This window comes from Xenopus tropicalis, chromosome 6, assembly GCF_000004195.4.
Source record: "Xenopus tropicalis strain Nigerian chromosome 6, UCB_Xtro_10.0, whole genome shotgun sequence".
Lineage (NCBI taxonomy): Eukaryota > Metazoa > Chordata > Amphibia > Anura > Pipidae > Xenopus > Xenopus tropicalis.
In genome coordinates, this window is record NC_030682.2 from 56,533,533 (window position 1) to 56,559,564 (window position 26,032).

At 35.4% G+C, this 26,032-nt stretch overlaps 1 protein-coding gene across 5 annotated transcripts in view; it reads left to right on the forward strand.

Moving 5' to 3' along the window:
* tpk1 (thiamin pyrophosphokinase 1) overlaps nucleotides 1–26,032 on the forward strand; it is a 196,062-nt gene that overhangs the window by 126,096 nt on the left and 43,934 nt on the right. For all 5 annotated transcript variants that reach the window (XM_031903402.1, XM_012964780.3, XM_031903403.1 and 2 more), the window contains 1 exon segment: nucleotides 12,840–12,951. In XM_031903402.1, coding sequence (XP_031759262.1) covers nucleotides 12,840–12,951 — 112 coding nt within the window.

The following is a 26,032-nucleotide window of genomic DNA, read 5'->3' on the forward strand; positions in this document are numbered from 1 at the left end:
TGATTGACTGTCGGACCATTTCCCGCTGACACAGGGACGTAATACGTACACTACATACATTGGCAGCGATAAACCAATTAGAGAACATTACGTAATACGTGCAGTACGTATGCTTACCTCTGTCACGCCTCCGGTAGGTATACTACCAGTATACTGCAAAACAACCCCCCGAAAATGGCACCAAAGAGCATGCTTACGAGGCACAATTCAAACTACAGGCTGCCAGTTACGCAGTTGTAAATGGGAATAGAGCAGCTGCAAAAGAATTCAACATCAATGAATCTATGGTTCGGAAGTGGAGGAAGCAAGAAAATGAACTGCGCCAAGTTAAGAAGACGAAACAGAGTTTCCGCGGGAACAAAGCGAGGTGGCCACAGTTAGAAGACCAACTTGAACAGTGGGTTATTGAACAAAGAACAGCCGGGAGAAGCGTCTCTACAGTCACCATTCGACTGAAGGCAACAACGATAGCACAAGACCTGGAGATCGAGCACTTTCAAGGAGGTCCGTCTTGGTGCTTTTGTTTTATGAAAAGGCGCCATCTCTCCATCCGTGCAAGAACTACAGTGGCGCAGCAACTGCCAGCGGATTACAAAGAAAAGATGGCCATCTTCCGCACCTACTGCAGTAACACGATTACCGACAAAAAGATCCAGCCCAACCACATCACCAACATGGACGAGGTCCCCCTCACTTTTGACATCCCTGTGAACCATACTGTGGAGATAAAGGGGACCAGCACGGTATCGATACGCACCACAGGGCATGAGAAGTCGGCTTTCACTGTTGTTCTTAGTTGCCACGGTAATGGACAGAAACTACCACCTATGGTCATTTTTAAGAGGAAGACGCTGCCAAAAGAAAAGTTTCCAGCCGGAGTCATCGTTAAAACCAATCAAAAGGGCTGGATGGACGAGGAGAAAATGAGAGAGTGGCTGAGAGAGGTGTATGTAAAGAGACCGGATGGTTTTTTCCACACATCACCGTCCCTGTTAATCTGCGACTCCATGCGCGCCCATCTCACCGCTACTGTGAAAAAACAAGTGAAGCAAATGAATTCGGACCTTGCCATCATTCCGGGAGGATTAACAAAAGAACTCCAACCGCTGGACGTTGGTGTAAACAGGGCGTTCAAAGTGAAGTTGCGAACGGCATGGGAGCGATGGATGACAGACGGCGAACACACCTTTACTAAGACTGGGAAGCAACGCCGGGCAAGTTACGCCACCATATGTGAATGGATTGTGGATGCCTGGGCTAAGGTATCTGCTATAACTGTTGTCCGAGCTTTCGTAAAAACCGGTATCATTGCTGAACAGCCACCTGGCAACGACACTGGCAACGACACTGGCAACGAGACCGACTCCGACAATGATGAGAGGGAACCCGGCATGTTTGATGGCGAAATTGCCCAGCTGTTCAATTCAGACACAGAAGATGAGGACTTTGATGGATTTGTGGGAGAAGATTGATTAACAAATAATGTGAGTGTATTGTTAATACAAATACAAAGTTCAACTAAACTCTTGCTTTAGTTACCGTTACCGGTACTTTTTTTTTGTTGAATAAAGTTCAACTAAACTCACTGTTTTGCTTTGATAGATTTGTGGGAGAAGATTGATTAACAAATAATGTGAGTGTATTGTTAATACAAATACAAAGTTCAACTAAACTCTTGCTTTAGTTACCGTTACTGGTACTTTTTTTTTGTTGAATAAAGTTCAACTAAACTCACTGTTTTGCTTTGATAGATTTGTGGGAGAAGATTGATTAACAAATAATGTGAGTGTATTGTTAATACAAAGTTCAACTAAACTCTTGCTTTAGTTACCGTTACCGGTACTTTTTTTTTGTTGAATAAAGTTCAACTAAACTCACTGTTTTGCTTTGATAGATTTGTGGGAGAAGATTGATTAACAAATAATGTGAGTGTATTGTTAATACAAATACAAAGTTCAACTAAACTCTTGCTTTAGTTACCGTTACCGGTACTTTTTTTTTGTTGAATAAAGTTCAACTAAACTCACTGTTTTGCTTCCGTTACTTATTTTTTTTTTTGTAGACCGTATGTTTTAGCATGCGCCTTATAATCCGGTGCGCCTTATATATGTATTAAGTACAGAAATAGACCCCGTAATTGAGACTGCGCCTTATAATCCAGTGTGCCTTATAGTGCGGAAAATACGGTAATGTCCTGAATGCTAAAAATTAAAAATGCCATAAGTACTTGTATTAGACTTGTTCTAAAAAATTGTAGTAAGCCCATGGAAAATAACAAGGGCTTACTGTTCTAACTCATTGATGTCAATATAATGCACACAAAATAGTCACCAATGACTTTTTCCATTGCAGAATATTTAGATTTATTATTCTGAGTATAATGTAAGAGTGGTCAATGAAACAATGTCATTAACTCATCCATTAATTAATTACAAGTACTTGGATGATTAATTTTTGGATAAATTTTCTTCCACTTTGACCTTCATTTATTACTAACTGACTTATGTGAACCAAATGCAAAAGACTTTGGAAACCAAGAGAATGTAATTAGCTCAGTCCATTGTAGTGGCTTGCCTATAAAGCTGCTAAATAAAATATAAAGGGAAATTATATTATTAAACATTGTACTAAATGTGAATGATATGTTGTCAATTTATGAACTTGTGGAGGCAGACTTCTGAAGATAATTATGGTATTTACACTACTTCAAATTTAGTCAAATGAATCCGAATAACTTCATATCAATACTGATTAAATGGGTAGTTCACCTTTAAATTAACTTTAAGTATGATGTAGATATTGATAATAAAATGTAACAATTAAACTGTAGCCTCGGTTTTTGAATACTGGGGTCAGTGACCTCCATTTGAAAGCTAGAAAGAGGCAGAAGAGGAAGGCTAATAATTAAAAAACTATCAAAAATAAGTAATAAAGAACATTTGCAAAGTTAATTTGAAGATAAACCGCCCCTTTAAATGCACTGGCAAAAAAAATTGAAAAAAATAGTCCAGACCTTATCAAACCAGTCCTTGTGCGATAACAAATGCCAAATTTGGCTATTACCAATGATAAATACCACCTACATCTGGACCGGTCAGAGTTGCTGATAACTTTTCTCTCCAATGAGCACAGTAGCCATTTCTTTTAAGACATGGGAATGTCAAGCAACTTAAGTTGGTTTTTCTCAGGCATCTTCATGCAATAAAAAAATAGATGTGAGAAATCATTACTCAAGAATGCTTATGAATTTTTTATAATTCTGTGTCAATCAAACTGGCTGATTCTGGTCATTAGTTTATAGATGGCCACTGACAAAACAGCATGGTTGGGTTATTTTCAGTAAGTAAAGACTGTTAGGTTAAGGAAACACTCTAATAAACCATTCACATCTCTAAAACTATGTAACTAAGCCAAATAAGTAACAACCGTAAAAAGGAGTAACATCCTATACAGTTTAGTTATATGCTTATGTAAGTGGCAATTTCTCTTTAAAATCTAGTTGCAGAAGCATATGCATGCACATTGCCTATGTACATTGCCTTTGGAAGTTTCTTCTGTGAAAATGGATCTTTGCAAGGTGATTTAAATTAACTACAATGAAAAAACAAATCTGATCGCATAAGGATACACTCCCTTTCAAGTCAGTATTCAATAGGCAGGAATAAGGATTTAAGGAATACAATTAAGCTCTAAAGAGCAATAGAACAATAGTTTTTTTTTCTTGGCTTCTGGGGTCAATAACCCCCATTGAAACATGAAGGCAAATAATTCAAAATCTATAAAACATAATGAAGACCAATCTCAAAGATGCTATGGATAGGACATAATGGGCCCGATTCACTAAAGTCCGGAATAAGGAGTGCTATTTATAGCATGCGTTAAAAATCTTATCACTTCTTATTTTTCGCTCGATTCACTAAAAGGACACTTGTCATAATTAAGAAGCGATGTTCTTGGCGTTATTTATCTTGCGACGACATATTTTCAAGCAATATATTACGCAGCGCACAACATATTACGCAGCACGTTGCTTGAAAATATGTCGTCGCAAGATAAATAACGCCAAGAACATTGCTTCTTAATTATCACAAGTGTCCTTTTAGTGAATCGAGCGAAAAATAAGAAGTGATAAGATTTTTAACACATGCTATAAATAGCACTCCTTATTTCGGACTTTAGTGAATCGGGCCCATAGTATGCACGATAAAGATGATGGAAGCGCAGAAAAAAATAAAACAAAAACAAAATCTAGTGCAATATGTAAGATTAATGGAAAGGCCAAAACACCCAAGAAATACTTAGTGGTGAATTATATTGGCAGGTGTAGTAACATTTCTAATATTCCAATATATATGCTCACCGGATGTAATTGGAATGAGGCAAAAGAATACCCAAAGCTGACATTAATTGTAGTGAGAACACGATCCTCAATGAATATAAAAGCAAAGTGGAGATAGGAAAGAGTGTAAAAACGTTTAATAACAAATCCAATGCTCAATGCAGGCTACTTACAGTGTACAGAGATATAAAATCAGTATCCAATAGCTCAACACGTTTCACGTGCTGGTGGCACACTTCTTCAGGAGCTTCCTCGGGACATAATGTAACATACTAAAAGTTAACTTAAAGTTGAACCACCCCACAAATACACAGTTTCAACAGGAACAGGTTGTGAATCAAATTACTAGTCCACAGATAAACCTGCTTGTTTGTATATTTTTTGTTATATTTACCCCCAGCAAGCCAAATAGGTATTTTTGGTTAGGTGTATTTGTTACCACCAGATCAAGCACAAATGACAATATTTTTTAAGGAAGTAGACCCTTAAATAAGGCCAAGGTTACGTTTAGAAAGTCTGCAAAGTATTTATAAGTATAGTGATAGCCAGGCCCGGATTTGTGGCGAGACCACAAAGGCCTGGGCCTGGGCAGCACAAATTTAGGGGCGACATGCCGCCCCGCCACAACGAAATTTTTGAAATTTACCTCAAATATGGAGCAATGGGGACGGCCTATGGGCGCCCGGATATGAAATCCAGCGCTGCTGATAGCTACTGGTTTCCTGCTGTGTTTGGGGCTGTGTGTTGCACATCTAGTATGTTTTGAATGAGGTGTACACATGATGTTGCCCTCCCCCCCCCATATTAATTTGCACTTGCCACTTAGAGCAGCTACCACTATCAGTCAAACCAGCAACTGGATGCATACTCCATTTAGACTAGGAATAATATTCTGTCAATTGTAATTTCTAAGGTTAACAGAAGTTACTGAGGAGTTATAACCGTATAAAAACACAAGGCCCCAGGCAGAGAGGTTTTCTATAGGGAACTCTGAGTTGGCTGGTGATTTCACAATTCAGATCTTGATGAAGCAAACGAGAGCCCTTGTTAGTAATTAGTAGCTTTGAGCATTTAAAGTAAAAGTTCTTACACTTAAAATGCAAATTAGGATTTAGTTCAGTATTCATCTGAATCCCACAGTTACAGACAAGGTGCATCCATACTAAGTATAGCTACACTGGGGATTACACTATAGTGCCTTGCTCAAAGGTATAAAAAGTTTTGAATTATAAATATGTATATATTATAACTTGTAAAACCAGCTGGGGAGTCAGTTAGACAAATATTTGCATATTGCACACTGCAGCAAGATGTGATTTCTGTTCACTGCAGTAGCAGGTACATTTACCTTATGGAGCCAATAGAAGAGAGATTGTTTTTCTCAGCTAAATAGGCTGCAAATAGACCTGCTTCTGCAAAAGAGACTGAATTCACTCTTAGTTGAATATAAGCAAGTACTGATTAACCTTTGTAAGAAGTTTTAACTAAACCAACATAGAGTTGTTGTTTCTAACTGAAATCTGGATTTAATCCTTAGTTCATAGTGTCTTTTTGGCACTATCATTACATCTGATAAATAATCCCCACCGATAATTTAATGTCAAATTGCATCCAAGGTTTATGTTCAAAGGTTTTCTGGAGGACTAATGTTTTGTTACAATTAATGCACAGTACTTACATTTTTTGCTGACATGCAAAGTTCAGGAAGTTGGTCAAGTTAGTTTTAATATATGGTGAATACTAAGCCACTGGGCAGTACGCAGTTCTATTACAACTTTTTAATACAGAAAATGGACCCTAGTCCCTACCTTACTTTTTATTTTATTATTCCCAAATACCTTTAAGAAATTAAAGGCTTTGAGGCCTACCTTTTTCATATGGTGTGGGTCATTTCCAGAGAGAATCCTCTGATTCCTCATTGCAGCTGATGGATTTGCCAGTAGACACTCATTTGATAAAACTACTGTTTGGCTACTAGCCTGAGATTGTGCCATCAAGAACTGAACGTACTGTACACTTCTGACTTTTATCCTGTTTTATATGAATACAGAGGAGAACTGGTGGAGCATTTACTGCCTGCTGTGGAACATATAAACTAGTGCAATTGCCCAGAAATTGTCCAAATGTTGATAGAAAATGATACATTCATTCACCAAGGTAGCATTAAATTGATCAAAATTTATAGTCAAAATATTGAATTCTTCTTTTTCAGCATTTCCAACAGGTTTTGAGGTCCGATAATTGTGGTGGCACAGTACTCCAGCTCCCTTTTTCTGTCTTCACCAGGTTTTGCGTAGTTTAGAAGTACTGTATGTGATTCAATGTCCGGCTTCATAAAGAAATTTGCACCAAGTGCTGGCCACAGAGAATGATATTATGTTGTAACAAAAACAAATTTCTTAGTGATTCCAAATGTTTGAACATTACTGACACAAATAATGCAATACAATAGCTACACCAACAGAATACAGCATTTACTGGACCCCATGCTGACTGGTTGAATACAAATAACTGAAAACATGGGCTGTTTCTAATCTTGAGTTGCCAAAGGCACTTGATTTTCATCTCCTAGCCTTCTAACCTCTGGGATACTGCAAATAATCCACTCTTCACTTGGCCTTTTATGTTCTTTTTCTTCCCCACCTCCATGTGGTAATATGCAATAAAACATGCACAACATTGGCACTGTCATAAAAAATAAAATCCAGTTGGTTTATTGTTATAAATACATACCAATGTTTTTCATTTTACTACAGTGTCATGCAAATCATTCAAGGGGGTATTGCCTAAAAGGTTAAACCTCACAATGAGAGAGAAATTTTAAATTTCTTAGAGAGGCTATAACAGGTTCCATATAGAATTGTTTGTTTTAATTATCTTTATGTTTGTTTGGCATACTGGCTATTTGTAACAATTGGTTTCCACATGGCATTTTCCATAAATTTGAGTGTGTGAATCTTTCAACTTCCAGCTTAGTTAAAACTAGATCAGGTATATTCAGGTCTTTATGTTTTGTATACTATAATTACTTTTTTTATTTTTCCCCTGGGTATTAAACATTGGGGGGGGCAGTACCATAAACCTAGGAAGTATCCTGGGAGCAGGATGGGTTAAAAAAAAAGACCAAAGTCCATCAAGTTCAACACCTCCAAGTGAAGCACACATAAACCTATCCTGACCTATATATACACTCACATACATAAACTATATATACATGCACCGCATCTCCCCCCATCACAGCTGCAATAAGGAAGTGTGGTACGTGGTGGTAGGGGAGCTTGATGTCACGACTGGGGTTGGAGGCCCTCAGGCAGCAGCCCCGTGAGCCTTACCCTGGCCTTACCTGTTAATTAATACTAAGCAGCTGGAAATACTTGACAGGACCCGGAACATAGATCAGATTAGGTAGAACATAATACAAATGATCTTGATACCTGCAGCCGAGATGTAAAGGTAGATGAATGCAAGAAAACAGTTTCAAAGAAAGTCAGTGAATGTGCTGCACTTTTAGGGGGAGATTTATTAAGACACTAACGCTCGGAGTGTTCATTCGCCGATTTTTTCGTGCTTGCGAGACTTTTTCGTACACTTGTGCGAAAAATTTGGAAAGGTTCTGCCGCTGTTTACAATCGTGCGGGACAAAGATTTAGGGACTTTCGGAGCGCCAATACAATATTATTGGGACTAATGCGATTTTTTCATAAGCATTTTCGTGATATTTGCGATCTTCAGAAATTATCGTATCAAATCCGAATTTTTCCCATTCGGGATTCAAACTCGTGTTTTAATGAATCGGCCCCCTAGTGTTTAACATTTAGTATTTAAATAAACCCCTTTTCATTTTTTGTCCATTATTGAGGATCCAGTGAACTCTAGCAGATGGATCTTTAGTGACACTTATAATACTTTGTGAATGATTGTTTTCAGCAAAGAAAGTAGCCCCCATCTTAATTTTTATATGTGTACAGGCACAGTTCCTTTATGCCCCTTACTGGAGAACATGACAGAACATCTCCCCATCTCTTATGTTTCTAAAAGTGCAGATATTATTTGAAAGTATTATATATCTTATTTCCATAGAATGGTGCCCTCTATGACAGAACAAAGCCAGAGGAGTTTGGAGGTATTTCTCTCCTTGTTAACAAGGGGGTGCTGCCCCTTTTTTCCCCCAACCCTTGCAATGTAGATTACTTGGCTACCTGAAGCTATTAAAGACAGCTGGATAGGTTTGCTTTCATGGTTTATTCATCAAAACTTTATAGGGGTCATTTTCAACAAACCAAACAGTACACAAACACTAAGGAGTGCAAAAGTGTGCCCTTAATACTCATTCAGAGAGTACTTCTGTACATAGTCTGGCTAAGCTTTTCATGTTGTGCCAAATCCAGTGTGTGGACTGCAGTTTTTTTCAGTGTAAGGCAGCCCTATCCTTATTGCATGCCACAGGGCAGACAGTAAGTACAGGTAACTGATGCAGCCTGCATGCATTAACTAACTTAAAAAATACTAAAAATAATGAGGAAGGAAGGCAATATAGGAGTTCCTGCCTCTAATGAACACAAAGCTGGCAACCCTGTATTTATGGGGTCTTTATACTCTGAAAAGGAGCACTGACACCTGCAGCAGTTCTGCCACCTATGGGATAGAGAGCAAAGTGAAAAAAACATGGCGAGTTGCAGCTGTTTTTTTTGCACCCTGCCTTGCAGGTAGTAAATTGCCCATTTTTTCAATTTCTTATATGAATAGCAAAAAGAAGAGGCTGTTTAAATTGAAGTACATTCTTTTTTCAAAATAGTTCTAAGTAATAAATGAACATTACATATATTTATTTGTGCTGTTCAAAAGGCAGTGTTTTTATGTTGAAGTAGTTTTGTTGTTAAATGTGGTTGCTTCAGCTGTGTTTGCTAGTGAAAGGATACATGTGGTGTTGTGGCAAATTATCACACTGAGCCAGTCTGAATGTGTGAATGGTGCAATCATAAGGATTTCTATTTTATCTGGAGAATAAAGCGATAGCAAGAAATAGAAAGAAACCGTTTTAATTGGTGAGTGTGACCTGATTTGCCATTTCTCTCCTGTTGAGTTTTTCTCTGGGGCAAAGCTGTTGTTTACCTGCAATGTGAGCTTTTTCCTTCCCATTGTGTGCATAGAATATGAAGTTATCTTTCCTTTCATTGATGACAATGTATAGGAACTGGAAAAGACTTCTTATAATGTAAAAATGTATTTACCTATTTGAATCAAAGCTGGTTTTAGACACAAACATTTTATTCATGATTTCCGGTTATAGCACGTATGGGGTTTGTTTGTTTGTTTGTTTTTTACAACAAATTTTTTATTTTATTGACTCGTGACCTTTTACTTTACACAGAAGGATACATGCATTTGTGGAAACACTGATAATCATCTTTATTTATTTATATAGCCTCACCAAGTTACGCAGTTCAATAATTTAATATTTTTATAGATATAAAAATAGGACCAGAGGGCTCTATTTACAAGAGCTTACAATCTAGAGAAGGATATAATTGCTTAGTTTAAACATTTATAGCAAGTTATATTAATTGGATTTTAAATGCTGCAATGATTAAGACAGTTTGTATTTTCCACAGTTCGTTTCCATGACAAGTCTTTTTACATTTGGGGTTTGTTATTCTGTCAGCTTGTAGTGAGCTATAAATGAAATTTTATTACACATGGAGGGTTGTGGGTTTAAATTCCTTTGTTAATAATAATCTTAAAATAGATTAAGAAATTAATGAGATGCAAGTGCAATAATTCCTTATTATGAAACCCATTATTCAGAAATCTCCAAATTACATGAAGCCTATCTTCCAAAGACTCATTTTTTTCAAGTAATTCTAATTTTAAAAATGTTTTACTTTTTCCCTGTTATAATAAAACAGTAGTTGTTACTTGATTCCAGCTAAGTTGTGTGAATCTACTTTGGAGAAAAAACAATCCTGTTGGTTTTATTTTAATGTTTAAATTATTTTTAACAGACTTCAGGTATCAAAGGTCCAACTGTTTTGCTGTTAACATTTTACATGTTTCCCAAAGTACATGAAATGGTTGACAGCAGTTGTATTTTGAATATCCAATTGTAGAACTTGTTAACCCTTTAACCAAAATGGGTATGAGGAGAAGATGAGCTAGGGTTACCAGATCATGTGGAAAATATGGGAACACTTCTATAAAAATTAAAATACTGGGTTGATGATAATGCAATTAGTTTGGACTGTAGCATAAAAACTTGCATTAATATACAAAAATAAACTTTTTGCAAATCGGCTTGGTTGCTTTTTAGTTTGCATCCACATTTAAAGGTGCAACAAAAAAAAACAACCAAAATGACCAGCTCCAGAAACATAATTAGTACCGTAAGTGGAATATCTGAGGTTAATTTGCATATAATCAAGTTTGGGGGTTGGATAGGGAATGCCTGTATGCCCTGCAAATAATGACATCTTAGTTTGAGCTTTTTTCTGCACTTTGCTCCTGTCACAGCATTTTGCAAATGAGGCCCCTTGTATTTTTCTGTGCAACACAAATGTCTATAACAAGCACAAAGAGGCAGAACTGACTTCAAGTTTATGGATGCACCCACAAAATCAACATGTTACAATTGTGGTGGTAATATATTTAATATATGTTTATAATATCCATAAAATAAATTATAGCACATATTCAACAGTCTGGGACTTAATTATCATTAAGCATAATAAAAAGGGGGGCACTTTCCATATGCTAGATTAAATGCATACAAGGCAGATAATAAGTTTACCAATGCACAGATAATCTACTTGTATAATGGACCCCTGTTTATATGTTTACAAAACACAACAAAGGAGGAAAGGAAGGGGGTAGCTGCAATTAACCTGCTTGTCCTCAGTGGATAGATTCAACTATCCAGTAAAATGGTCTTAAATACTGTAGGTGAATCTTTTTTATCTTAGGGCTTAACAAGTCTAAGCCTAAATTTATTTATGCTAAATGATTACACAGTTTCCATAAATGGCTTAAAAAATCATTGGGATACAAACAATTCAAAGAATGGCCAGTTAACTTGATAATGATTTTCTCAAGTTGGTCTGTGTTGCCTTTGAGGCAATATTAGCTCACAATTAATCATTGTTGCCAAATAGGAGGACCATAGCCTCACTAGCTCCGGCTGCATATAATTGTGAACTCTCCCCTCATTTAACAACCTGTTCCCTTTGCACATAGAAACTAGTTAATACTCCTCACAGTATATAGGAATCCCCCTAGTTCCCAGGAGCCTTGGTTAATGAACTTTCATTAGGCACAAGTATTGTAGGAGAGAAAAGTGTAATTTGTAAAATACATTAACATGTATACATTTATATAATTATACTGAGATTGTTTATTCACTAACTTTGCCAACATTCACATATTTTTCGTAAATTGCTTTCTAAAATGTCTCTGAAAAAGTAATATTGATATATTAACAGAAACATTTTTGCAGACAGCCAAGTTGACCTCCTTTTTTATTAACAAGACACTGATAAAATAGTATTTTGAAATGGCGTTAAATGGTTTTAGCTGTTAAAATGTTGACATAATTATAAGTTGATAAAGAATATTTAATCAGAAGCAGGATCTATGTTAGAAAGACATCAGTTTATCCATTTAATGTCTATTTTTTGGCAGGTCCATTAATGTAGAAAAGTTTTCTGTTTATTTGTAGATGTTAGATTAACACATTCTATATAATGCTTCACTAATCAAAAGAGTATGTAGTGTTACTGATTATAATAATTATAATATAATTATCTGCCTTCATCTTAGTTGTATTTGCTGTCTGCCGAGATGTTAATTCTAAAGTCATTTGACACCAGACTTGCAGCATTTCAGCATAAATATTCTCTTTAGTCCTTTGTACTCAGTCAGTTACACTAGTGATAATAAACCCATATGAAAGGCTGGCATTGCCTGGTAAGACAATATTCCTTAGGCAAAAGACAACAAGGTTTGTAAATGTGACTGATTCAACATTAAAATCTAATGCTGTTTAAAAGAATGGCTGAACGACAAGGTATTTTGTGAACGAGAAGCCATTCAGTTGCAACATGTCAATAGAAAACATCTGGTTAACAGGAAGCAAATGTGTTTGGAGATTGGTGTTGATTGACTGGATGCTGAAATGACAAGTGGCAAATTTTGTTTTTGTTTGAAAACACATGTTTCCACAAGCAGCAAGACAGAGATCTAGGACATCAGTGTAGGGTATAAATTTAAAGAGCCTGGATACAATAAAATTGTTTTGAAGCTGCATACAGTAGTAGTGATTTGAGCATTTCATTAAATTCTGTCATCATTGGCAATTCTTCTGTTTACTACAGTTACTAAGAGATGACAATTATTTTCTGTAGTGTGTCAATTATTTGTGGTTATTTCCAGATGTTAGGAGAATTATTGTTTTTTCCTGTTTATACTGCTTTACTGCTTCCTGATTTATTTAAATTTTCATGTAACACAGGGTAAACATATTCTCCACGTGGCAACAGGAAAAGAAGCAAAATGGTGTGGCCTCATACCTGTAGGATCAGCATGCAATTCAGTAACAACTACTGGACTGAAATGGAATCTCTGTAAGTTATTTCTCTTAATTTTTAGTTAGTCTGCTGAAATATAGTAATCTTGCTCTATTAGTTTGAAAACTAAGGCCAAGGCCCGTAGTAAAGTGTTTTGACCATTTGTGATTCATTGTACATGGAGAGGGTTTAATGACTTAAAGGAAGTCAACAGTCCTCCTTGGTCAAGTGGGGTGGGATTACAAATAAACACATAAATCTTGGTTGTGAAGTTCATTTACTTAGTTCAAACTCTTCAGTTTGTTTCACAGGAAGGTGATTAAGATATAAAACAGTTTGCACACAAAGTGAAATAATAATTATTCTTATCATGTGTATATATGTGTTTAACCTCTGAGTTCTAAAATATGTACTGTTGTCAGTTCAGCTTATTTATTAGTAAAACCTAAAGTATATACTGTAGGTCTTTCTACTTCAAGGAGTAATATATACTTTATATTAAACCCCTTGAGTTTTTTACTTTCGTTATGGCCTCTATTACTTCCCATAGCCTTTAATGTTTAAAATATTATTTATTATTTATAAAAATTGAATAGTAATGTTATATGTTATAATCTATTTAGAGATATAATTAATGTCATACAAATTGAGCATGTATAATACAACGTATAAGAAACAATGCACCCTTTACCTTAATATATTAGAAATTACCCCAGGTTCTATGACCTGTATCTGCAGTTTGAATGCAGTTTGTGCTTTTTATAGAAGGTTATAAAAAATATTTTTCAGCTGGAGGTATATTATTTCCTGTATAGAAATGAATACTGTCAGACAGATAGATAATGGGCAGTTTGTATATTTTTTCCTGTAACAATTAAATGATAACGTAAAGATACATGCAAAAAAGTTATAGAGTTAAATTTCTTTTGTTCTTCAATTTCTCTTCCACCGTTAACATTTTAACATAAGGGTTTTTCTTTTCTTGTGAAGTAAAATAAATAGCACACAGCAGGGTGTCAGGAAAATGCTTTGAACATCAAGCATCCCTTGAAATAAACAATGTTTCTAGCCATGGAGGAACAGACCATAGGTGTGAAAGAGCACCACATTCTTATAATTCATCAGAACTAAACAAAATGATTTATTTTTAAGAGAAATATTTGTATATGTTCAGAACATTTCCTTCTCCTCCCATATTTTCCCTCCTAATTTTCCTACAGTCAACCTTACACACAAATTAAGGAATACTTACTTATGTTGATATTAAATTAAAGGTACTTCTGCAGATGTCTCATGTTTGTAAGTAAAAATAGCACACTCAAAAGTAAACGTACTTACTGTATAATATTTAAACTACCTATGCATCTCAAACCTTTTTTTTTTTTGGGCAAAAAAAAAAAACAAGTACAGGTATAGGACCCGTTATCCAGAATGCTCAGGACCAAGGGTTTTCCAGATAAGAGGTCTTTCTGTAATTTAGATCTTCATACCTTAAGTCTACTAAATAATCAATAAAACATTAATTAAACCCAATGGGATTGTTTTGCATCCAATACGGATTAATTATATCTTAGTTGGGATTAAATACAAGGTACTCTTATTTTTATAGAGAAAAAGGAAATCAATTTTAAAAACCTGAATTATTTGATCAAAATGAAGTCTATGGGAGGCATTCTGTAATTTGGAGCTTTCTGGATAACAGGTTTCTGGATAACAGATCCCATACCTGTACATATATACTCAGATTCTAATAAAATACAGACTGTATTTTTTTATCTGAATCAGTCATAGGGACTAGTGGTGTGCGGGTTACAAAAACTATTACCAGCACTAGTGATAAGTTAATTTTTTTGTTAGGTTTTTCACCATGAAAGAAAATTAAATAATTTTTGGATAATAATCCAGTGACACAAAGGGGCTCATTTATTTTAAAAAAAAAATAAATTCCTCTTTTCACAATCCGAAATCGGACGTTTTTTGGAACTCAGGATTTTGCAGTTGGAACCATTTTTAAATTCATAAATGTAGCAGCTAAAACTGTGTGAGCTTGTATGTAGGTTTAATGAAGATTTGTTTTCAGCATTCATGCTATTTTAAAATTCAAGTTTGTAACAAGTCCGTTTTATGAAAATGAACAGGATAATGTCATTTTTTTACACTTTCAATTGTTTCTTCATGAAATCAACTTTTCAATTTTGCATTCATGTTTAAAAAAATGTTGTAGTAAAAACATGATCAAGGTCTTTTTGTTCTGAGATGTTTTAAACTCAAATTTGTATAATCATTTTCATAATATCATACAAAATGTTTTCTTAAAGGCATTATCTATATGCAAAAGTGTTTAAAGAGAGTGGTTTAGGGGCATTTTTTCCTCTTCGTATAGGGCTGCGAAGTTCCTTGGGTCCTCTGACTACTGTTTTTTGCACCTGTGTTGTACTTGTGAGAGGCAAAAATAGACAAAAACATGGCACTTTGCATCTTGCTGCATTGCATAACATACATTCTATAAGGAAAAGAATAATCAACCCTCTATTATTAATAATAATAATCTTATTTAAAAACCTATTTTTGTCAAATTTCATTAATATTCAGATTAAAACAGGTTTCTACTACAATTTACTTCAAACAAACAAAACAACAGGTTACATTACAATACCTAGCACTGATCTTTTAAGATCACTTCTTTGATTGAAACTAAGGGATAAAAGACTAAAGGATGTAGAAGATTGAACAGCAAAAATAATGGGCAGCACACCTGAGGAGAGGGAATATAACAGAAAATTTGTTTTCTCATTAACCTGTCATCCCCAAAATTGTTTCTCCCACCAGAACTGCTAACTTAAAAACATCTGCACTCTGATTGGATGAAACAGTTGTTTTTTTTTAAATTCCCTTCCCCGTCTAAGCACTAGCTCTTGCTGTGGGCCGCTGTGTTGTGGCACTGAGAACAGCGTGCTGGGAGAAACACTCATTATGCACATGTCCACCCACCCCAGGAGGGAGCACCCGCAGGGGGCAATTTATTTTATTAGCCAACAACTTTAGCGGGGTAAACAAATTTGGGGTGACAGATGCCTTATAATTCTATAGTTCCATTCAAATAATAATTTTAATAATCTATATGAAATGTTAATTTCCAATAAAATACTTAGCTGCAATGTTTTTATAAACATTTCTATTAAGATAACTTATCAAATGTATTTTTTAACTTTTTGGACTCTATAGCCTCGTTCCCTGTTTGTTATGGAGCCTTAATTTGTTTTTTACCTCCAGTTATGCTATCAGTGCAGAGACCAGAGAAGAGTTTTGTAATAATGTCAGCGGCCCTGCTGTTCTCTTTGGGGGCATTCGTTAAACAGCAGTTCAGCTACTGCAATAATTAACAGTGAAGCATGAAAACATACATTAGGATTCAGGAGTAAGGGAAATAAAAGCAAGCATTAGTATCGTCCTTATGGCAGATAGGTATTGAAGAAAATAGATATTTATAGACATTTGATCTACCAGATAAGACAAGAGCCAAGGCAGAGCAGAGTAAGTGCAACACTGGTCAAAGCATAGAGGAGTGTCTCTTTATCTGTGCTTTGCCATTTTTTCCTCTCACTATTTCCTGTAAAATCGGAGAGAGGTGAAAGACTGGTATTTTATAATAGAATCTGATTGAATATTCCATGCTTGCTGAGATCACAGGCGCTCTTTTTGATGAATATTTCATTTCTGTTACTGTACTTTAACTTATTCAGCAAAGAATTGTCAAGATATATTTGGTATATGAAATATTAATTTAATTCACATTGCATTCCCTTTGGTAAATGGCCCCAATAGAAAGGTTGTAAAGAGCAAGACTCTCTCTGTTTCCTATTTTGTTCACTATTTGTATGTAATCTGTGTCATTATTTTGTGCCCCCTTTTATTCTATACAACTACAGAATATTTAAGCACCTTATTATAATACGACACTTATGAGTCACATGTTGGCCATTTCTCTTGTGTATGCTGAACTTTACTTCCCAATTGATATGCAGGTATGGGATCTGTTATCTGGAAACCCGTTATCCAGAAAGTTCTGAATTACGGAAAGGTCATCTCCCATAGACTCCTTTTATAAGCAAGTAATTCTAATTTTTAAAAATGTTTTCCTTTTCTCTGTAATAATAAAACAGTACCTTGTACTTGATTCCAACTAAGATATTGGGTTTATTCAGTATTTAAATGATATATTAGTAGGCTTAAGTTATGGGGATTTAAACTACAGAAAGACCCCTTATCCAGAAAACCCCAGGTTCCAAGTATTATGGATAATATGTCCCATACCTTTACTGCAACATCTGCCTCAGTTATCATCAGTAATGATGAGCGAATCTATCCCATTTCACTTGCCGTAAAATTCGTGAAACTGGGAAAAAATTGGAGGTTGACAATTAGCGGAACACAACTTTTTTGACTCGTGCATCATTTTTTTGACGTGTGCCAATTTTTGTGCCCATTAAATTATCTTAAACAAGGACAGAGATATAAGACTCCCTGGAAAAGTAATCCTACACATTTTTACAATTTTTTTTATTGAACTGATTTCTTTGAAAAAAATCACTCTATAGATTATGCTCTAGTTGCATTAAATTTATCACAATAAGAAAGAAGACTCATTTCTTTGATGGAATATTTATCAGTGTTGAACTGTGCAAGAAGGCAATAGTCAACAAAACTCTTATGAAAATACATGTACATGTGAATTGGGTGTGGGTGTGATTTATATGAAATCGTCTCTTTTTACTTTTTATTGACTTCTGATCTTCTTATTTTGGTGAATTTGCTGTTTTCATCAGATGTAGAGATTACCTTAAAGGCCAAAACAATATGTACAAACCTAAAAACCTATTCATTGCAAGGTTTTTATTTTTTTGTCATTTCAGTTCAACCCACGTTCTGAAATTCTGACCACTGTCTACTTGTTAGATTCATTTGCTGCTGCACAAAGACATACAATAAAATGTTAAACTTCAGTGTTACTACAATGGGAAATAATTGGAAAATATTTTGAAATTATAATCTCTGATTAGACAGTTAGATTGCTGTCTGGTTGCTAAACCCAGTGCCCCTAGTATAGTCATTTTGAATGTCAGAATAAAGGATGATCATTCCAGTGTATATAACAAATATCTGGTAATTTGTGCAATTTAAATATTTTATAACCAGAGATCTTGGCTTCTTACTATGTTACGTTTTTTTGGGGGGGTTTTTGAGCACTTCTTAAAGTGAAAATAAGAAAAGGCACATAAATATAACTGTATTTTATTTTTAGAAATACATACCGGATTCCACAGATTTAAAGGAAACCATAAGAGCCAAGAGCCTGAAAAAACATCTCTTTGGAGTTATCATTGTGTCCTTCAATCTGTGGAATCAGGTATGTTTGTGTAAAACAAACACATTTATATTTATATCTGGAAGTTCAGATAGTGTTTGTGCACCTTTTTTACATAAGCCCAACTGAATGTGCTCATGTCAAAAAGGGGGGTATATTTTCTCTTTTAAGGGTCCTAAATTGTACACTCAACACCAGCTTGCGTGCAGTGACTATACTACATTTTCAATGAAGCAGAACACTAAAATGATTGTATTTGATCATTCAGACAGACCATTCTGAATCTCTCTCTCTGTGATATGTTACCATCAATTTTGTAAACAGAATAGCCTCTGGCCCAACATATTGTGAATGGGTAAGCTAAAATAAAATATTGTGTAAACAGTGTTAATGAACTCTTGCAGAAGAATTATTGAATTGCTTTTATATACAAAGATGTGCAAATTACAAGGGATCAGAAGCTAGGTGTAAGGTAAAATCTATTGAGAACAGTTTTGTTTCATTATATTCCAGACATTTATATTAAACCACATATTGGGTTGTGGTTATGTTTTTTCCTTGGTCTCGGAAGTGAGCCTCCTGATTTGCAAGAAACAGCATGATTACACTTTTGAATGTGTGGTGTGCATATAAAGATAGTGAGCTCATCCAGCTTAAAATGTCAAATCATAGAGGTGGAAAGTTTCAGTTACCACGATTATTCTGGAGAAAAAGTCATTTTTGCATTTTCTTAGCTATCCTAGGTATCCAGTGGTCCAATTCTCTCTATCATTAATTATACATAGAAATTGTGTTAAACCAGGTGCTAATGCCTGCATTAATTAAGCAACAAACATCCCATCGTGCTTAGAACTGTGAGTGAAAATGTTGGGATGCCTAATGTTTTGGTTCCTATCACTAGAGACTAGCACTTTGAGAGAAGGCTAATTGCTGCTGTACATTTGGCAGCAGCTACTGCAAAGCGTCTTGTTAAAGTAAGGGAACAATGCCTGAGCTAATACTAGTAAGATATCTGAGCAAAAAATATTTATGAAATAGGGCCAGTTTTTTTTTAGTAAAGTGCATATTCATAACATTTGATATTTCTGCACTGTGTAGGAGAAAACAAGAAACTGCATTCATTCACAGCAAGTTTAGTCTTGGGTGAGAATTTGCAGTGTCATTATGTACAGTGTAGGGGTGGAAGTTTTTTCATATTTTTGCTTCTTTATAGATCTGTGGTAAGTCTTCACCTTGAGTATGCGGTGCAGTTTTGGCCCCTGGCCTTAAGAAGTATATTAATGACTTGTAGTCATGCACTTAAACTGGAAAAAGGAATGGAACAGTTAAACTACAGTATTAGAACAGACTGTCAAGGTTGGGGTTATTTTCTCCAGGAAAAGAAGGCGCTTGCGAGGGGACATGAACACTGTTCGCTGTATCAATTGACAAAGGTTGCTGTGAGTTCCATTGCGTCAATAGGCACACTGTGCATTTATTTATTTAAGCAGCACCAATTTCAACTATGTGCAAACCAACGGTACATATAACCCTGAGGCGACCTAGGGAGAGCAATTGCACTAAAATTGGAATTTTGACTGTTGAAGTTACCAGAAGTGGCTTTTTTGTGGCTCCTGGTATCTGCAAGGACACTGCCGTCTGAGGCGAGTTTCTGAACTTGCCTCATGGCAGCAGCGCCCCTGCTGCAACTACTGAGAGAAACCTTGCATGACCGCAACTGAGGTTAAATTGTGAACAAAGTAGCAGTGCAGTTGCCCATAGAAACCAACCAGATCTTTAATTAAGTTTACTTTTCAAAGCTAATTTATGAGTACCTGTATTTGTGCAAATGAGCATCTGTGTTAATAAATGAACCCTATAAACTGCTCATCTAAGCACTTACTATTACAGAAGGGCTTGTTATGATAACTAGGTTTCACCAGGTGCTAGAGAGATGCAGTAGCCGATGGTACTGACAGATGGAGTGTGAGATTATTGGCGAAAATGTTCCACCTGTCTCTGAGCCGTAAACTTCAATGAACATGAACACTGACTGTTAAGTGTGACATTATAAGAGACACAGAGGGTATGCAGCCAAATGTAAAGGGTTTATAGATCACATCACCTTCATAATTGTATACCACCATAAAACCCTGATTCTGCTTTATTTTTGCTTATAGAAATAGGGATTTGTGTTCGGAGATGTTACATAAAAAAACAGAGTAAGCTCCTCCAAAATGTATGCTCATATGTACACAGTGCTAACGTGGGGAATTCAGAGGGATTCCTAGCACCATATTAACGCTTTACTGAATGAAATAAATCTTCCCCTGAGACCAAATTGTTTATTAGACAATAGAAGCTTAATATTTACAGTTATTTTTGTGGAATTGTGGCCAAATATTTCATAAAAACAAGTCCCGGTCATAGTATTTCATCCCCAAATGAAAATCTCAATAAGTAGTTCAATGACGTGTTGCAGTCATGGTATCTCTTGGGCTGATACCAGTTTAGGAGCTGGCCTACATTTTTCTGCAGGCCAAGAATCAACCCCATGTGACATCAGTCTAACAGATATTAGCCTTATAGTAATGAAATAAGATTATTAACTTTATTTGTTTTACTCTTTGCAGGTTCACTTAGGGGCTGATTTACTAAGACACGATTTCGAATCCGAATTGGAAAAATTCCGATTGGAAACGAACATTTTGCGACTTTTTCGTATTTTTTGCGATTTTTTTCGGCGTCTTTACGATTTTTGCGTAAAACGCGAGTTTTTCGGCGTCTTTACGATTTTTGCGTAAAAACGCGAGTTTTTCGTAGCCATTACGAAAGTTGCGCAAAGTCGTGATTTTTTCGTAGCGTTAACACTTGCGCACAAAGTTGCGCCTTTTTCGTAGCGTTAAAACTTAAAAGGCGCAACGTTTTCGCACAAGTTTTAACGCTACGAAAAAAATCGCGACTTTGCGCAACTTTCGTAATGGCTACGAAAAACTCACGTTTTTACACAAAAATCGTAAAGACGCCGAAAAATTCGCATTTTTACGCAAAAATCGTAAAGACGCCGAAAAAATACGAAAAAGTCGTAAAGACGCCGAAAAAATCGCAAAATTACCGATCATTACGAAAAAAACGCAATCGGACATATTCGGCCCGTTCGTGGGTTAGTAAATGTGCCCCTTAGAGTACTAGTCTATCTTTCTTAATTGCATAATCAGTTGTTCTTTATTTATAAATGAACTGTGCTGTGCTGTGTATGTCCCACTTAAATTAAGAACATGAAACACAGTGTTTGCATTCTGATAATTGTACGACCTATCATTCTGGGGGTTGTCCAACAGCAGCTGTAAAAGTCAATAAATGTATAATAAATGTATAGTGTACAGAGTTAAAGGAACAGTAACACCAAAAAAAGAAAATGTATGAAAGTAATTCAAATATTACGTACTGATGCCCTGCATTGGTAAAATCTGTGTGTTTGCTTTAGAAACTCTACAATAGTTTATATAAATACCCTGCTTTGTAGCCATGGGTGATAAATTTCCATTGTACTCTAAAGAGCTTATCTGTTATCTGCTGTGTAACCTGTGCCCTTTCTCCTTATTTTCCAGCTTGAATGGCTGCCCCCATGGCTACACAGCATGGTATTTATATAAATTATAGTAGGGTTCCTGAAGCAAAAATACCAGTGTTTCCGGTGCAGGGCAACAGTACATTATATTTTAGTTACAATTTCATTTTTTTTTTGTTACTGTCCCTTTAAGGCACAATGCATATACAGATGTTCAAATCATGTTTTTACATCACATAAAACACCATGATGCAACAGGCTGCATTTATTTTCATTACAAAAATGTCTAGATTTTTGACACTTGCTGCTTCCTAAAGAGCAGTCTCCATTGTGTCTCCACCATGTAGCAAATATTTGGCATTCATTTGCCTGAATATGTAACAGCTAATCTTGTGTACTGATAAATGTAGCACAAAACCACCGGGCTGCTAAAAGATGGTTTTTAGTGTCACCTCAAATAAGTAAGCTGATGAGACCAAGGCTTGGTCTGTATGATCAGCTAATCAGAAAAAGTCAACCCTGTAAAGGTGTGGGATCTAATATCCAGAATGCTTGGGTCCTGGGATTTTCTGAATAAGGCATCTTTCCGTAATTTGGATCTCCATACTAAAAAAAATAATTATAAAATTAAATAAATCCAAAAAGATTTTTGCTTCCAATATGGATTAATTATATCTCAGTTGGGATCAAGTGCAGGGTACTGTTTTATTATTATAAAGAAAAAGAAAACAGGTTTCTTGATAATGGATACCTATATTAGATATCAACCTTGGATACCTGTATTAGATGTAAACCTTGCAACAGATAGATAGTGTAGTATTTAGGCTTAGTTTATATTTATTGACCCTTATCCTCTAGAAAGGAAACTTTTCCCCCAATACTTTTTGCAGAGCTGTGATTTCTTACCCTATGACACTGATTTTAAAATCGGTGAAAAGATAGAAAACCTTCTGTAAATTTAGTCACCCTTAGTGATTTTTGCTAATTCAAATGGTTCTGTGGGGAGTAAAAATTTATAGACCTACAAATAACAGGTTTTGTGGCAAAAAGCCCTTGAGGAACATTAACAGAGAAGAAATTCAAAGCAGTCAAGGCTTCTCTAAATCTCAAGAAGCAGGAATTACAATACTTTTCTTTCACAGAGTCTTTGCGTGCAACACACACAGCCCAGGGAAATCTTTAAAGGTTCAGAGACTCTTTAATGATATCATATTTACTTTTAGCCAATTACCTTTTTTTTCTAAGGGCCCTCTTGTGTTCTTTTTTTAAGATGAGGGCAATATTGAAAAGATAAATGTTTGCAGACAATAATTGTTTATGGAAATGAAATGGGAGTCTCATTTGCGGTGCAAATGAAAATACAAAATATTGATTTACAAATATGGCTGGGAATAAAAGCTTACTTTTGTTGGAAAATGCATACACTGGTTTCCTATAGTGCAAAGGACCTAGAGAATTCTAAGCAGTGTTTTACTGTGTACTCTTTCACCTAATGACACTAATAATGATGTTGGATTTTAACAGTACATTTCTGTAACATAAAACAGCATGATGTTCATTTAAAATAGAAGGAAAAAAGAGAAACAATCTCCCATGTAATCAATGCTTTGCTTACCCTGTGCCATCCCACAGAAAAAGGAATGTTTAACCTGGAATTCACTAACCTATCAGTGGTATCTGCATGATTCCAACAAGCAGCTTTAGTACGTTGTGATATAAATGCAAAAATGTGCTGCTTTTTTTAATTAATCAGTTTGATAATTAAATCCCCCTGTCATCATTTATTGTCAGCACTTGATGGACCATCTTGTTATTATTATAAATTAAACAACTTTGAGGTTGTGATAATTACTATGCTTTGTTGATTGTTTATTAAGAAAGGCCATATTATTTTGTGCTTTGCAGTTTTCTGTTTTGAACAATTGTACTCATAGAGGAATTGAAATGGTAAATAATATAGTGCACAAAAGGCTTCAATGCAACCTGTACATGGGAATGAGACTTTAGAAGCCTTTATAATGTTTGAAAACATCTGTTGACCATCAAGTCCTTTTATTTTATTTAATCAATGTAAAGAATTGTGTTTTTATCTGTATCTATACATGGTATGTAGTTACCTGAGCTATCCTGATCTCTGTCTTTATTTGCTGTTACTGTAATTTTCTGGAACATATCCTTTAATGAAACCTTTCATACTGTATGTTTGTATCGCTATTGTAGGGAATGTGAAGGAATCAAGCATCCCTTTTGTGAGGAGATGTTACCTATGCACTTGGGTGGGAGGTAATACCTTTGGCCTCAGGGATAGTGAATGTAGTTCCTGCTTCCTAGTTTGTGAAAGGGAAAGGAGCAGATGGTTCTGCCTCTTTAGACTCCAGATGGCACCAATTCCCTATAAAAAGGTGATAGGGTGGAGTAGTAATATAAAAGGGGTGGTGTGGTGTAGGAGTAGATTGGAAGGGAATTGGGTGGGTACTGTAGGGTGATAGAAGTACGAAAGAAAAGAGCCCAAGCTCTTGAAGTGGTGATTGGGTGAATCAGGGGGAAGGCCATAGAAAAGACCCTAATAATAACTGGTCATTGATTTTTGTATCATTTACCCATAGAGTCATTTTAAACCCAGTTGCTTGTGCATTTTACTTGCAATCAGCTTATATGGCATTATATTGAGTTGATATAATTAAAGACTTTTTTTTTTTAAATACTATGGAATATAGCAGCCATCCTGCTCCCATCTGCCACTCCTTACTGTCTGGGTTACATGAGTATGGGCCTTCAGGAGTCCATGATATAGCTTATATTAGTGCTTATGCTAGCCTCACTGCACATGTGCTACCTTCTAGCACCCTGAATACCAAGCCAGGAACTTGTAAGATGAGTTATGACTTATTGGTGATTGTTATTTAAAAGGCATATGACAACCTATAATAAAACAAAGCTACGTTGAATTTGGAATTTACTTTTTTCTTTTAAAATATAACAGTACTATAATAATGAAAGGCTTGAACGTACAGTACATATAACATTTTCAACAAAACATTCTAGTTTTCTTCACACAGCAGCTGTGTGAGTATGGGCTGGTGTTATAACCTGTTTGTGATCATAAGCACGCAGACTAGAGAAAACTGTAGATAGACCTGTTATCTGGAATCCTTGGAACCTGGTGTCGTCTTGATAAGGGCCTTGCCAAAATTTAAATCACTATATTTTAAATCTCCTAAAAGGTCATTTAAGCATTAAATAAACCCAATAGGATTGTTTGCCACCAATATGGATTAATGCAGTTAGTTAGGATCAAGTACAAGTTACAATTTCATTGTTTCAGAGAAAAAGGTACTTTTTTTGAAAATGTAAATGATTGGATTTAAATAAACTGTATTGGACATGGCCTTCCCATAATTCTAATCTTTCCGGATAATGGGTTTTTCGGGATAAAAGATTCTATACTTTTACCTACTTTTGTGCAGCCCTTAGATATTACATACTGAGATGTAGCCATTTGCCATCCACGAAATTGACACATTGGAAACTTTTTAATGAACAGACTTTTTAAATACATCATAATTACTGATGCTCCTCTGCTACATACATGTTCTACTATATATAGGTTTTAAAATAACATGGCCAACAGATTAAAAGAAAAGCATAAATGGCCCTGTTGGTTGAATCAGCACAGAAATGAATTTCAGATGTAACATGTCATATGAGAACATTGTTAATTATTAGCTAAAATATTGCCAATTTTTATTGAAGCCATTACTAATAGCAAAACTGCATAATATTCGCATGTCTTACATTTTTTTTCCCATCTAAATATTTCAGGGGAGCTTGGCTGTTAATACTACATTAGTCATGCTGGAACAGAATTGTGGTTTTCTCTGTTTTTGATCTTTATTGAAAGAGCTGTTGCCTTTTGATCTGATCATGGTGTAAAAGAACTTCATCCTAATCTTCTGTATCCCATAGATGAACACATTAATTTCTAGAACATATGTTCTTCTGTAAAGGGATACCCTGCTGGGCAGATAATTTAAATACACCCAGGGCTTCGGTCATACCTATTCCTATTGCAAAAACCAAATGTTATCAAGACTAAAAGAAAAAAAAAAAAAAATAGCTTGTGTGATCTTTGTGTGTGTGTATGTGTATATATATATATATATATATACTGTATATATATATATATATATCTCAAAAGGAGGGGAAGCAGGCACTCACGTCTC